General features: G+C 50.7%; 2 protein-coding genes across 2 annotated transcripts; both read right to left on the reverse strand.

Annotated features, from left to right (window-relative positions):
• Nucleotides 1-1,762: 1,762 nt before the first annotated feature.
• SDHD (succinate dehydrogenase complex subunit D) lies at nt 1,763-6,713 on the reverse strand. Its single transcript, XM_054086901.1, has 4 exons — nt 6,558-6,713; nt 5,828-5,932; nt 3,983-4,127; nt 1,763-2,444 (listed from the first exon to the last, which is right to left on the reverse strand). The coding sequence occupies exons 1-4, from the start codon at nt 6,598-6,600 to the stop codon at nt 2,279-2,281; spliced, it is 459 nt and encodes a 152-aa protein (XP_053942876.1). The 5' UTR covers nt 6,601-6,713; the 3' UTR covers nt 1,763-2,278.
• Nucleotides 6,714-6,853: 140 nt separating this feature from the next.
• On the reverse strand, nt 6,854-13,935 carry NKAPD1 (NKAP domain containing 1). Its single transcript, XM_054086900.1, has 5 exons — nt 13,717-13,935; nt 12,131-12,231; nt 11,016-11,171; nt 9,831-9,884; nt 6,854-9,022 (listed from the first exon to the last, which is right to left on the reverse strand). Exons 1-5 carry the CDS (start codon nt 13,783-13,785, stop codon nt 8,500-8,502), a joined length of 903 nt encoding a protein of 300 aa, XP_053942875.1. The 5' UTR covers nt 13,786-13,935; the 3' UTR covers nt 6,854-8,499.
• Between the last annotated feature and the right edge of the window lie 721 nt (nt 13,936-14,656).

The following is a 14,656-nucleotide window of genomic DNA, read 5'->3' on the forward strand; positions in this document are numbered from 1 at the left end:
GACTCCACCACCTCTCTGGGCAGCCTCTGTAAGCGTCACTGTTCCTTTTCTGTTCCACCTCCAGGCAGGGAATGCAAAGAGTGGCTGCAGGTGAGGTCCTGGGTCTTGGCTTTGCCAGGCAGAGCCGCTGGTCCGGCTCTCATAGCCCATGTGGGGAGAAGTAACCACAGGACACCAAGGTTTCTGTCATGGAATGGAGGAAACCCCTCAAACCTGGGGGATAAGACAAGTCTCAAGGCTTGGTTTGGTAAACAACAAAACTATGACTTCAGGAGCTTTAACAAAAGCACAGAGGTGAAACAGCAGTGATATCCCCAATCTCCTCAGCCTTTCTCCTAGGTTCGCCTCCCGAGCTGCTGCAGGAGGCAGTAAGGAACCAGTGGCTTAGAACCAGGCACAGCCACTGCCAAGGGCTGCAGGGGCTTAAACTCGGGGGTGTCTTTAACACATCCGGACACTCAGCAGGGCTGAGTTCCAGCTCTATATGCCCAATGAATGTTCAAAAGTGGGATTAGACCAGATGGCTTCAGAAAATTAAGAACAAAGTTAGTAGTAGTTACAGGGAACTCGTTTAATCTCAACAGGGCTGAGAAACACATGTGACTCAGAGAAAGCTGTGGTCATCACCACTTAATTCTTGCCTCAAAACCACGATGAGCTGCCAGGCCGTAATACTGCAGTTCTGGACTTGCACTCTTGGAGGTCTTCTAGAACTCCTTTTTCACACAAGGTATCTCAAAGAGACAAACACCACATACAGCTGCACCTCCTATTGGTCTCACAGAAGACATCAAACACTTTCTGTGGCAGGTGCCCAGACTTCAGAGGCACTCACTGACAACTCAGACATTGGGATCATCCTCACTAGGGGACAACAACAAACGTTCCACCGATATCTCAATCATATCGCATCAGACTGAAGCAGCCACCTCAACTCTGACCACAAGATTAGCAGAACAAAAGCAGCCAGCTACACAGTGTTTCCCTGGGTTATAGGAATAAGCAAGTAAAGACAACTTCCAATCCAGACTTTTAAAGAATGAAATCAATTCAGGAAATCCTGTAGAATTCAAACAGCAACTTATTCTTTCTGCTTATTGCATAATCAGACTACTGGGAACAGATTATTCTCTTCCTCTTACTGTTAATAGTATCACAGATGTGCCATTAGAACATGGAAACAGTTAACCACTACGTACTACTGTTAAAGTCAAAAAAGATAAAGGAGAGAAGAGAGATGAAAACCAGAATCTTATCTTTCCCCTCCGAAATCCTCTAAAGCCTCAAGACACAGAGACAAATGCTGCCTCAGTCACTATGAGAGAAATGGCAGGTTTGCTCTCTTTCCAGTCACACAGCAAAGCCCGTACCAGTGTTCATTTAGAAAACCAACACCCAAAACTGTTGCGGATGAACATAGAGGTTCCAGGGAAGCTATGAAAGCCCTGTACTATTTATGGCTCCAAAAAGCAATCTGCAAAAGTCTTTTTCTTCTAAGTCAGCCACTGCTGTTTCCTAAAGGACACACTCAATACTCTTGTATTGAGCCACCTCCGTGTCACCTCTGTATCAAGGACAATGCACATTCATAAAAAGATTTCATACAGCCTAAATAAAGAGATGCAGAGTAACAGCAATGCAATGGTATGAATTTGTATTTGAACTTGATTTTAGAAAAGAAAACTCCTCCCTGCAGAGAAAACATTTTAAGTAAACCACGAGTCATAAAAATCATTCCGAAGGACAGACACACACACACACACAATTTCTGTAAATTCTTTATTGTATGGATTAAGAAAAAAGTATTCCCTTTTTTACATCAGTTCTCAGGGTCCAAAGCGTTACAGGGTGCCGTGCGTTCAGCTCAGTTGTTGCGATGTCAAAAATAAGAGTCCCATTTTCTGCAAGTCAAGTTTGTTTTACAAAATAGGAAACTAAACAACAGTTATTTTAGAGAAACACTCACTAAAGCCGCCATTCCAGGAAAGTGACCTTCAGCTACGTAAGTCTGTCAGCGAGGCCATTAATTCCTCCCAATTTACAGTGCAGCTTAAATCAATTCCCTCTCACCTGGACGTTACCCTCTTTAAATCTACTTCTTCCTTACTAACATTTACACTGCTGGTTGCTGCTCATTTCTAAAAGACAGCTCTGAGCTTGCTGCAAGACGTACTCACTATGAACCCATGGTTATTGATTCGTTTTGCATTAAACAAGTTGGTAACGATGAAGCAGAGGCAGCGGCGGATAACGGTGTTTGCCAGGGACTCGGCCGCTCTCAGAGGCTCCAGAGCATGGCAACGGCCTTGCAGATGCCAACATCGTGGTAGTTGAAGTAGCAGAGGCCAGCGAAGGTAACGGCTGACAGCACGTACAGCCCCGTGTTGGCCACTTTAATGGGTGTCTCTCCATGCACATAGTCAGTTATCACCTGTCCGAGGCCCCTAAGGAATAAGAGGGAGAAAAAAGCTGCAATTAGGGAAAATCATTCCTTACTGAAATCCACCCAGGGAGCATTCTGCTAGGATGGCTCAAACACATCGTTTTTTTTCACCTGCTGTCATCAATCTTTCCCAAAGAACGCAGTCAAAAAGAAGACACATCTTTATTTGCATTAAAATACAACCAAATATCGTTCCACACACTGTATTAAAGAAATACACACAATGGCTCAGAGTTTTCTTAATGGTACCGAGGAAAGAGAGTGCTGAGCTCGGTGTTGAGCTCTTCCAAACAACACAATCTGTATAACTTGTCCCCAAGGAACAGCAGGCAGCGTATCCAACTTTATGGAGTGAGGAAAAGAAATCAAAGGACATATCCTTCCAGCTTGAATACTTCCTTACCCACACCTGGAACTTTCCAAAGCGCAGATAAATAATGTACCTCGAGCGTGGGATTCCCAGGCTGCCCCTCAGCTGCAGGGCTGTAAGGGATTTGTACGAGATCCTTCCTTTGTGCTGCACAATCAGACCGAGCAGTGCCGAGACCTCTCAGAAAAAACAGTGTGTGACTTTACAGCACACAAATTAATTCCCACGAAGTCCTTGTGGGGAAAGAGTAGTGACCCTGAGAACAAGGCAGGGAACTGGTGAGAAATAGCTGATGTGCCAGACACACCACTCAGCTCACCACGTGGCAGCTCCACTGGGCAGAGGAATCTTTATTACACATCAGCAAAACCAGTAGGAGATAAACACGGCCTCAGGTATCATGAGTGAGTCTCCAATAGGTGTGTGTTTGGACTGATAACCACCTACATATCTGAAGCACTGCTAGCAACATATTTTAGAACAAGAATTCCTAAGAAAAAAGCATAGCGAAACGTGAAAGAAACTCCCTGAAAAATATACAAAATACTCCTCTGCAGTTTCTGATCGGCTACTGGAGGCATTATCTGAGCTGTCAGGGCAATCACACTAACATTTATGGCAAGCAGACCATCTTTCTTTTTTTAAAGACACATTTAAAATTATAGGATATACATTTTAAAGCACCAAATACCTATGGAAGCCCAAGAGGAGAATTTTCCTATGTAGGGGCAGCATTAGGATTTTAAGAACATTTTGCAAGACAGGAGTTTAATACTGGAGGAACTTCCCAGCTTAAAAAGAGAACAAAAACCCACAGAAGCAGCAGAGGAATCTGCCCTGATGGAAATTACTGGCAGAGCCACACATAAGCATTGAGATGTTTTTCTCACAGCGGAAATCCCCACACTGCTTATGGAAAAGGAATTTCCAACACGAACAATCCTGACGCTTCTGTCAGCAACAGACATTCACCGAATAATCAAACGAGCGGGCACTGACACAAAATGCCACCCAGGGAAGCCATTCCAACACAGACTGCTCCACTGCCAGGAATCTCCTAGGAAAGCAGCTGGGAGATTTCTAGCCACACACAAATCTAAGCCCTTGGGCTCGGAGCAATCCCAACAACCAGACTTTACTCCTGATTTGGAGGGACCTGCTGCGCTTACCAGTGTCCATGCACAGTGAGGGCTGCAGCCAGGGAATAGTCCATGGCGGGGCCAGGGTACAGGTAGGCTGCCGGCAGGAGACCCAGCAGGAGGACGCTGACAGCTCGCTCCCCTGTCCAGTGCAGAGACGCAGCCTTGGAACCTCCTGTAAAGAGAGCTCATTCGAAATTCTGTAACCTTCAAAACAGAAAACCTACCCTGATCCGCACCACGTGATTCCGTGTTCTCCCCAACCTGATCGCTAAGCTTCCATCCAAGCAAACCAAGATGCCTTTGCATTAATGCTGCAGAACAGATATAAAAGGTGAATTTTAAATACTCTTCCCTCTGCTGCTGCTACTACAAAGGAGCAGAAGCTCAACAGGTGAACAAACAAAGATGGATAAGCCATCCCTGTAGAACCCCACGGCCAAGAGCGCTTCACGGCACATGCAGGAACTCTGTTCTTAACGTGAATTCCAGACCAGAGAAGAAGGAAACGGCTTAGCTGTGTTTAAGCCAATTTCTTTAAAAAGTGTTTCATCACCCTTCCCACTTCTTAGTCGCGCTGTAATGACTACAGAACATCTGTATGCTCTAGTCACAACATTTCTCATATTTAATTGCACAACTGACAGCTCAAAGCTCAGTCTCAGCCGAGTTCTTTCATCACCTCTGTGTAGTCTTACCGCAAAGGGAGTTAAAAAAACAAACACTCCCTGCCTGCGGATCAGCATGCCCAGATTAACCTCAGGGAATCAGAAGAAGCCACAACTGCAAGGTTTCCATTTCACCACTGCTACCGAACCATAAGAAACATTAAACCTTCTGACCGATCTCTTTTAAAATATTTCAAGACTTTTTTCCACACTCAAAAAGCACCTCTGTCAACAAGCAAATACTTACTTTTTTAACACTGATAGCATGTCCTGCCCAAAGCCCTGCAGCATCCACAAGCTTAATACCAACACTGCAAATGTCGATTACAAATTCGAGCCATTTCAGCCACATACAAGGTCCAACACAAAAACCCAAGACTGAGGCTCTAACTCTTTTTATTTAACAAATTAAGATCAGATATGACCAACTTCACAGCAGTTCCCTTCTGAGCTGGCTCACTGCCACACACGCTGCTGCCAGCATCCAAAGCAATTCCGCAGGGCATTTCCTGAAAGGATGTTGAGGATCTCTGTGGGTTTTGCTTTCACTTCTTCTACTGACAAAAAATGGGCTTTTTTGAGCACCAACTGGATCTCTGGGATCTTTTCACCGTCAGCCTCAGTCAATAATTGAAAAGTTTCTATCGTGGATTGCTTCAGTTCCACAAGAACTCAATGTTCACTCACTGTTCAGTCTCGCACACCAACATTTTCTGACTGAGGGTAAGGAAATTTCTCTATTTGAGAAATCATCCACTTGTACGGAGTGAAGCGATTGTGCTGAGTTTCATCTCGCTGTGACAGGTCAGAACATGTTCTGTACCCATCTCTTTGTCTATCCCCTCCTGCTCTTGGCTCCCAAGCTATACGGTCAGTCCTGGGATTCTGTGTCAGACCTCGCATACCTTGTTTTAAACCACACTGGAGCACAGGGCAGATTGACTGGAAATGGCTCTGTTGCTGGTGACGGTAACGCTTCTGGTAACACCAGTAAAGCTGCAGCACAGGCTTTCCTGCCCTCGTCACTCACCCCCACCTGCCTCAAAACCCAGCTGCCCTGAAAGCCGCAGGTCAACTGGCACTTAAAGACAGTGCTGTTGGGCTGGCCTGGGGGAACCATTCCCTGGCTCAGCACTGGCATACAGACCTGGTGTCATCAACACAGAAAATGAGCCTCCCCTGAAGCCCTCCACACCCCGGGACATACCGTGGCCCTTCTGCGGTGCGCTGTGTCCCTGCTGGGCGGGAGCGCTCTGGTGGGTGGCAACAGCCTGGACAGTGGGGCGACAGAGCAACGACCTGCTGAGGAGAGCTGGGGGGACAGGACAGAGTGTGAGGGCAGGATCCTGCCCCGGAGAGGAGGGGGATGTGTCAGGGTGTGGAGTGCTGGGGAGAGGGTGTTGGGCAACCGGGGTGAGGTGTTGGGGTGCCGGGGGATGGTGAGGATGTGTTGGGGTGCCAAGGTGGGGGTGTTGGGGCAGGGCTGTTTGGGTGCCAGGGAAGGAGTGCCGGGGTGCAGGGCAGGTGGGACTGGGCAGGGGGTGCTGGGGTATCAGGAGAGGTGGTGGGGATGTGTTGAGGTGCTAGGAAGGTGGGGGTCGGGGTAGGGGGTGCTGGGGGTATCAGGGCAGGATGTATGGGGGTGCAGGGGCTGGCTGGGGTGTTGGGATGTCAGGGTACCAGGGCAGGGAGTTCCAGGGTGCTGGGGAAGGGCTGCCAGGGTGTCAGGACAGGGGGGGTCGGGGTGCCAGGGTGAGGATGCCGGGCGGGATGTGCGTCGGGGGCGGAGTGCGGATGTGTCTGGGTGGAGGGGTTGGGGCTGGGCTGCCGGGGAGGGGGTGCCGGGGCAGGGGGGATCGGGACAGGGGTGTCGGGGGTGTCACCGGGGTGTCAAGGTGCCGGGAGTCGCGGCGGGGGGGGTGACGCGCCGCTCTCACCGCGCGGGGCCGCTCCCCCGGCCCTCAGCAGCGCCGCCGCCATCCCCGCGGCAGCCCAAGGGCACGACGCTCGGCCCGCTCCGGAACCGGAAGTCGCTGCATCTTCCGCTTCCGGGAGCGGCGCCCGCCCGGGTCGTGCTGGGAACCAGCGGTGGAGGGGGCGCTTTTCCCGATGGCCCCGAACTGGGGAGAATGAGCGTCCGGAGGCACCGGCACCGCCTGGCGGGGGACCCGCAGGAGCCCGAACCCCTCCCGGGAAGCTGTTTGTGTACAGAGGGATGAACAACAGTTTGCTGGTCTCCCACCAGACCCCGGCGGTGTGCGAGGTCCGACACAAAAACGCAGGACTGACCGTACCGCTTGGGAGCCAGGAGGGGGCGGGGGAGAGACAAAGGGATGGGTGCAGAACGTGTTCTGACCTGTCGCAGCGAGATGAGGCTCAGCGCCATCGCTTCACTCCCTACACGCGGAGGCAGGTTCACATAAAAGCGTTTACTTAGCCTCAGTCGGAATATGTTGGTGGGCAAGACTGAACAGTGAGTGAACGTGGAGACACCGTGCAGGCCCACAGTGCTTTGGGGATTTTTTTAGCTGATCACATCCCTGTGCTCCAGCACCCACCCCGTTCGCCAGACCTGTCTCTCTGTTCCCAAAGATCCAGCCAGTGCTCAAAGGAGCCCATTTTCTGCTGTTAGAAGATGTGAAAGCAAAACCGACAGAGATTCTCAACAACCACTCAGGAAAGGCCCTGCGGAATTGCTTAGGATGCCAGCAGTGGTGTGTGTGGCTTTGGGTCAGCTCAGAAGGGAACTGCTATCAAGTGATCAGACTTTCTTAATTTGTTAAATAAAAAGAGTTACAGGCACAGCCTCAGGTGGTTTTGTGCAGGGCCTCATACTTGTTCAGGTGTGTCCTGAAGCTGGAGCTGTGCTCCGTCACTGCCACACAATGCTCTCATTGAAACAGTACAGTTCCCAGCGGCTAATTCCCACTCCAGCCTCCCTCACTTCATCTCTAATCCCTCCACAGCCTGCTCTGACCATGCAGGGAGAGCACATGGACACCTGGGCTTCTCTGGCCTGTGCTGTGTCCCTGGGCTTTACTCAAACAGTGACAAAAGCATCAAACACCTCTGGATTTGTTTATTTTGTTAAAAGGCTTGGCTGCTCACTGCAGGGAGAACGGCCTGGTACCAGTTTCCCCAGTAACACACTGGGCAGACCAGAGACAGAACACAACACCCACCGAGGCTTCTCTGTCGGCACAAATGGTTTCAGCATTCCCCTCAGGAGAACAAGGAAAGGCAGACACAACGGCCAGCCCACGCCAGGGCTTGAAGAGGCTACAACAAGCGAATGCACTGCTGTCCATCGCTGTGGAAGGAGTCACTGCATATTCACGCTTCCATCTTTGTCCTGCTGACCATAAGACACCACACGGGGCAGCTTTTGTCAGAGGACAGGAAGACAAAGCTACTGCAGGGTTAAATCCAGTGACATTCCCTCTATTATCAGACTTTGTGCCTCCCCCGTCTCCTATTGCAAATCTCAGTCATTGATTTGGTAACCAAAAACCACAATCTGTAAAATCTTCTTTTCCAACCAAATAAAAACGGTGCAGATGTGCCTGCTTTCCTCCTGCAGACACAGCCTCAAACACCTTCGTGTATCAGATGTCAACCTGGTCACAGAGAAAGAACTCAAACTCGGCAGGACCGGCCAGCCTGTGAGACAGGCGCCTGCTCCCCGCGGCCGCTGAATCGCAAGTCAATGGAAAGCAGCGGAGCACCTGCTGCCAGCCGCCGAGGCTCCGTTTCTCCCCCATGGGCTGGCAGGATGTATAGAAACCACAGTGTTGGAACAAAGTGAACCGTGGGGCAGTGCTAAAAGATAAATACCTGCCTCTGCCCTCTGTCTCACTTTCCCAGCTGCAGCCTAGCTCATCAGTCCTCGTCGGAGCTGTCCTCTGACTGTTCATCAGGGGCCACTTTCCGGTTTTTCCTCTTGCTCCGTTTCTCTGCTACTTCGCTGTCCCTTTCCGACACAGAATTGGTTCGTTTCTTTCTCTTTTTTGGTGGCCGTTTCTCTTTTTTCTCCTCAGATTCACTGTCCTCGGAGCTGCTGGTGGATGAGCTGCTTGCATGAGAAAAGTCACTCTCCTGCCCAGAAGACGAGGTAGGTTCCCTGGCAGGCACTTTCCTGGTCTTTTTCTTGCGCTTGTGTTTCCCTTTCCGGGTGCTTGAAGTCTCCTCTTCTGAGCACTCGCTCTCCCGGGATGAATCTGATGACGTTCTCCCCTGCTCCTTTTTCTTTTTCTTTCGTTTTTTGTGTGATCGCTTTTTTTGCTTCTTCTTGTGCGATTTCTTTGTCTTTTTCCGTTTATGCGATTCCCGGGCCGTGTGCTTTCCCAGATGGGATTTCTTCTTCCCGTTGACAGCATTTTGTTCGTCTCCTTCTTGCTGGTCACTGTAAAAAGAACAAAGGATGACCAAAAGGAAGCAGATAGGCAGCCGAGCCCTTTCTGTCTCTGAGTTTTAAACAAGCCCATCGATTCCTTTGGCTGCAGCAGGGAAGCAGCTGCTTTGACTGATGTGGTCGTTTCAATTCCTTATTAACAGCTTGGGTCCACACCTTAACTAATACACCTGCTCAAAATATTTGAGCCAGAAGCAAGAGGAATGCATTCTGAAAGCCACCGAGCAATGAAATCTCATTCATAACAAGTTACTTCCAGTCTGTAAGCCTGACATTTGATAACTCTGTTAAGCGTAGTTTAATAAGTGTAGTTTTAAAATAATTCATTCTAAGATCTTATTTTACAGGATATCACTCCAGGATATCCATCAGTCTCCAGGATGCTGCAAGAATTTGTATTCTCAAAATAAGGAGAAACACAGAAAATACAGGTGCGCTATAAGGGAAGGAAGAACCCGGAGCTGATATCTGCGAGGGTGTACACTGAGCTGATGTGGATTCCGCCTGCTCCGGATCTCGGTTGGCCCAGAAAGCCGTTCCAGATTCACGGCACTTCCATAACTGAGGCTAAAGCTGGGGGTCTCATTACTATAAAAGATGGAAACCCTTCCTAAGACTCAGACAAGGAGGAACCGCATTAATGGGCTGGATTTTCTCCAGCGGGTGTCTGTAACTGAAATGTGCTGCTTTGCGGTCAAGGCTGGTCTACAATCAAAACCTAAACCCCAGTTTGTACAACTCCCTGTATAACCTGACAGAAAACAGAGTGTGGATACGTTGGTAATCCTGCTTGCCTTACCTATCCGTATCAAATTCCTCTGGGTACAACTCTTTATAGCCACTGTGACCCCACCTGCAAGGAAGAAGAGCCGTCCATTAGAGACAGACAAGGGGGTTAAGGGAAAAACATGACTGTGAAAAGACAGAGCCACAGAGTGAACGTGAGCTGACACAGGAGAGAAGGGGAGCTGTCAGAACCCTCCCAACAGAGAGGGAAGGAAATACGACTGATGTGGTTGGTACGTTTAAACATGCCTTTGTTCTCAGTCTCTATTCCATTTCTAATTAGGGAAATGAGGAGAACCATTATACATTCTGAGGGCCTGAAAGGGTCAAAAGCAGAATGATGAAGCCAGAGGCCTTGAGAGCAGTGTTCTGTGGGGCCTGAAAGGGTCGATAACAGAAAACTGTGCTGAGATTAAAAGCCGCTCCTCCTGGAAGGGAGGATGCGGACACAGGGGTTCTTGGCAGTATAATGTGTTTCTCCCCATTCCAGGGCCCAAGCTAAATGTATACACTCCAGGAACACCTGCAGATTTAGTTAAGGATGTTATGTGAACTCTGGACAGACATGTAGACCCTTGTTTGTAGAACTTGTAGAGCCTGCTTTCTCACGACAAGAATAAAATGTTGCTACTTGCCACCAGAGCGGTAGTCCGTCTGTCGATTTAGGCGTCCCTGTGAGCTGGTCTCCGTCAGGGAAAACCATACTCACATTTCTTTAAATAACCCCAGAGAGCCCGAAAGTGAATACCCCAAGGTTTTTCAAGTTCCTTGGGCAAAGTAATAAATACTGAGCTTATTGCTATGCTTAGGGTGAGCTTCTGCTGCCGGCTGTGACTTAGGAGCTCTACAGACGGACTCAAACTAGGTATTCTGTGACACTGCCAAAGTTCTTGCATGCTACTTATTCACTCTCAAAAAGAGATCAGGCATTATTTTAGAGAGGTACATACTGAAAAGAGAATCATGGAATGGTTTGGGTTGGAAGGGACAACAAAGCTCATCCAGTTCCCCCCTCTGCCATGGGCAGGGACACCTCCCACTGGATCCCACTTGCTCCAAGCTCCATCCAACCTGGTCTTGAACACCTCCAGGGATGGGACAGCCAGGACTTAGAAAGGTACTGACTTTTTGGTACAGGACTCCCAGAAAGGTGGTTTAATTACAGTTATAACCACAGAACATTCATCCCCCTACAGACCTGTCTGGCAGGTTGGCTTCACATTCATACAGCTTTTTGTTCCAGGATCGGGCCCGAAGGAGATCATCTTCGACAGGGTCAAGGAATTGTGAGTTCTTTGTTTTCCAGTCAGCCCTGTGGCCCTCCTCATCGAAGCCATCACTGCGCATCCGACTGCTGCAGAGAAAGAACAGTTCTGTCAGCTCTGATGGAGAAACGTTCTAAGCAAGGAGTTAGTTCGGCAAGAGGAACAAAAAATTAGTGAGTCCTGGGTGTCCGTCTATGCAAAAAAACCAGCTACCCTTGAACAGGTGGGCATTGTTAACAGCTCTCACAAAGGCCGTTCAGTAGCTAACACTGGTTTTCACAACTCACTGCAGCCTCCATGCACAGTAAAACTATGACAGAGCTGCTCGCAGTGAAAATCAGTGGAAGGAGTCACCTTGCCAGTGCAGTTCTCCTCCTCTGGAATGCCTGCAGGAGCAGATGAGCAGCACGCAGCAAGGCACAGGCCAGTGAGAGCAGCAGAGGTGAGACTGAAGTAGAACTGAGTTATTAGAGCTGCAATTGGATCAGGGACCAGGACAAAGACCCCCAAATCCACAGAAAGCACCAACAGGTTTCAGTTATCTCACACACCTGTGGCTCTAGTTTCGTTTCTCACTTGAAACCCGGCAGCAGCCCTGGGCTCGGCCCAAGTCTCAAGGTGTTCTCCCTGAGACACCAAACCACTTCCTGCAACATTCACACTTCTGAAAAGTCTTCATGGCAATAAGCCCCCTCTTTCCCCAAGCCCCACCCTATTTTCCTGTGGCCTGTGAGCTCCTCCAGCACAACTGAATGATTTCACAGACACAACAGACCTCCTTCACGCCGTTCCCGCCCCGGTGCTGCAGAGAGCCTGGCCTAAGCCGTGTTCTATTTTGACAAGTGCACATCTAGAAAAAGAGATAAAAGGCCCGGCTTAAGCACAGGTCTGGCCTCTCTCCGGGGACTCATTAAGGAGGAAATAAACCTGTCTGTAGTCTTCATACACTGTAAACACACACTCATCACACAATGGTCTGGAAGTGTGATAACACAGAAAGGTTCGGCACTGAGTCAAGCAATTATCTCCCCCCACGGCTATCACCCACCTGGAGGTGTCCGACAGCATTCTGCTTTGCCTCTTCCAGTACGTCTCCTCTGTCTGCTTCTCCCACTCCCTTATTTTCCACATTTCTGTCTCTTCCTGAATCTGAAAGACACAAAAACCCCTCAAGTGTAACATCAGGAAAACTGCAGAAAGGTGATATCAGCTCCTAGCTCAGCACTCTCCCTGACAAAACTCAGATCGAGCTTCCCTACTGTACTGGAAGAGCTCGTTATCCCCAGCTATAACCAAGGGAAGCAGGAAGACACTGTCTTGATGGCCACACTCTAACAAAGCAATGAGAATAACAGCACTTAGTGGGGTGTCTGATTTTGCTGCCTCAGCTGTTCTGGCTCCAAACCTTGTCATTTGTTACCGCCCAAACACACAGACTGTGGGAGAATCCAGGATACAAACATCACCTGGAAGAAAGGAGCCAAACCAGGATTTTACAGTGCCACAGCACCACGTGGTTTGGCCCAGGTTGTATATCAGCGATTCCACAAACACAGGAAATAAATAAGCCATGCTTGCTGAACTATGTCAGGAATAATAGAATCATGGAACGGTTTGGGTTGGGACCTCAAAACCCATCCAGCTGCATCCCCTGCCATAGGCAGGGACATCTCCCACTGGATCAGGGGCTCCAAGCCCCATCCAACCTGCCTTTAAACGTTTCCAGGGATGCAATTAAAGAGTTTGGTCAAGGTAAGGGGGTTTTTCAGTCTTGCACTGAAACGCTCTCTGAGCGCAGTGACACAGCCCGAATTCCCTGATGAGATTCAAAATGCACACACGGCACAACAGGAAAAACCCAAACTAAAAGCTTTGCTATGGTTACAGCGTCAAACCCTCATTCTCTCGGAAACCGGACAACGCAGTTTTTCCCTTGGGCAGATTTTCCTGCGGGATACCAGGCTCTCCTTGCCCACGATGGGAACCAGGACTGAATCTGAACCGTGACCAACAACAGAACCAGTTCCAGGTCTCTTCCCTCCATGAGACTGTTCTGGCATTCCCATCTCCAGGGTGGGACCAGAGCAGCTGGAGACCCCACTTGGCAGCAACCAGTGACACTGCGGACCCCGCTCAGAGGCAACCGCTGCTCCCAGGGACCCCATACAGAGGTGACCGCTACTCCTGGGGACCCTGCTTGGTGGCAACCAATGCAACTGGTGGCACCAAGTACCCTGCGCAGCGATAACTGGTGGCACTGGGGACCCCACTCCACAGCAACTGGTGCTCCTTTGGACCCTGTGCAGAGGCGACCAGTGGCACCAGGGACCCCGCTCAGCAGCAACCGGTGCTCCTATGGACTCCATACAGAGGCGACCAGTGGCACCGGGGACCCTGCTCGGCGGCAACCGGTGCACCGGAGACAGAGCCGACGGGTGCTCCCGGAGACCCTGCTTGGCGGCAACCGATGCTCCTATGGATCCTGCTCAGAGGCGACCGGCGCTGCCGGGGACAACGGCAACCCCTGGCACCGGGGTCCCCGCTCGGCTGCCCCCGGAGGCCTCGCCCGGCGGCGCCCCGCGGCCCCGGCCGGTGCTCCCCGGTCCCCGCTGGGCGGCAGGCAGCAGCCCGTACCTTGTTGTGCGCGCCGGTGTGGCGGATCACGTTGCGCAGCAGCACCTTCCCCACCGGCACCCGGGACATCCCCGCTCGGCCCGCGCGGCAGCGCCCCGGAAGTGACCGTCCCCCGCCCGCCGCGCGCCGGAAGTTGTGCGTCCCCAAAGCGCCCCGCCCCGCAGCGCGGCCGCAGCGCAGGGGGCCGGGGCAGAAAAGAGCTGGGATAGTGGAGGGGGATCGCAGGAATCCACTGCGAAAACAGCCCCGAGCGCCGCCTCTGCCCGGCTTTGAGACCCCGCCAGGGATGGGGATCCCAGCAATGGGCAGCCTCCGCCAAAAAGAAAAGGAGGAATTGGATGCAAGAAGCACTTTCTATTGCACAAAGTGGAATATTGTTGATTTAAGCTAAAATAGTTGCATGTACATAATTGTATTTTGTGAAAGTTAGACAGAATGTGTTCCCCTGTGCAGGTGCTGTCCCTCAGGGCTCCGTACTGGGACCACTGCTGGTTAATATCATAGAATCATAGAATAGCCCATCCAGCTCCACCCCTGCCATGGGCAGGGACACCTCCCACTGGATCAGGGGCTCCAAGCCCCATCCAACCTGGCCTGGAACCCCTCCAGGGATGGGGCAGCCACCACTGCTCTGGGCACCCTGGGCCAGGGCCTCCCCACTCTCATAGCAAGGAAATTTCTCCTTATGTCCAGTCTAACTCTGCCCTTCTCCAGTTTATCCCCGTTTCCCCTCCTCCTATCCCCACAAGCCTTTATGAACAGCCCCTCTCCATCTTTCCTGTAGCCCCTTCAGGTACTGGAAGATCGCTAGAAGATCTCCCTGGAGCCTTCTCTTCTCCAGGCTGAACAACCCCAACTCTCTCAGCCTGTCCTCCTATGGGAGGTGCTGCAGCCCTCTGATCATCTTTGTAGCCTCCTCTGGACCCGTTCCAACAGCTCC

The sequence above is a fragment of the Cuculus canorus genome, chromosome 23 (genome assembly GCF_017976375.1).
Source record: "Cuculus canorus isolate bCucCan1 chromosome 23, bCucCan1.pri, whole genome shotgun sequence".
NCBI lineage: Eukaryota > Metazoa > Chordata > Aves > Cuculiformes > Cuculidae > Cuculus > Cuculus canorus.

What these genes read in the sequence shown, in the direction of transcription:
- SDHD (XM_054086901.1), bottom strand. Translation starts at nt 6,600, where the DNA reads ATGGCGGCGGCGCTGCTGAGGGCCGGGGGAGCGGCCCCGCGCG. An exon ending in CGCACCGCAGAAGGGCCACG is followed by an intron (nt 4,128 to 5,827) that starts GTATGTCCCGGG and finishes CTCTCTTTACAG; the next exon opens with GAGGTTCCAAGGCTGCGTCT. An exon ending in CTCACTGTGCATGGACACTG is followed by an intron (nt 2,445 to 3,982) that starts GTAAGCGCAGCA and finishes CTTATTCCTTAG; the next exon opens with GGGCCTCGGACAGGTGATAA.
- NKAPD1 (XM_054086900.1), bottom strand. Translation starts at nt 13,785, where the DNA reads ATGTCCCGGGTGCCGGTGGGGAAGGTGCTGCTGCGCAACGTGATCCGC. An exon ending in ATGCTGTCGGACACCTCCAG is followed by an intron (nt 11,172 to 12,130) that starts GTGGGTGATAGC and finishes CTTTCTCTGCAG; the next exon opens with CAGTCGGATGCGCAGTGATG. An exon ending in GAGGAATTTGATACGGATAG is followed by an intron (nt 9,023 to 9,830) that starts GTAAGGCAAGCA and finishes TTCTTTTTACAG; the next exon opens with TGACCAGCAAGAAGGAGACG.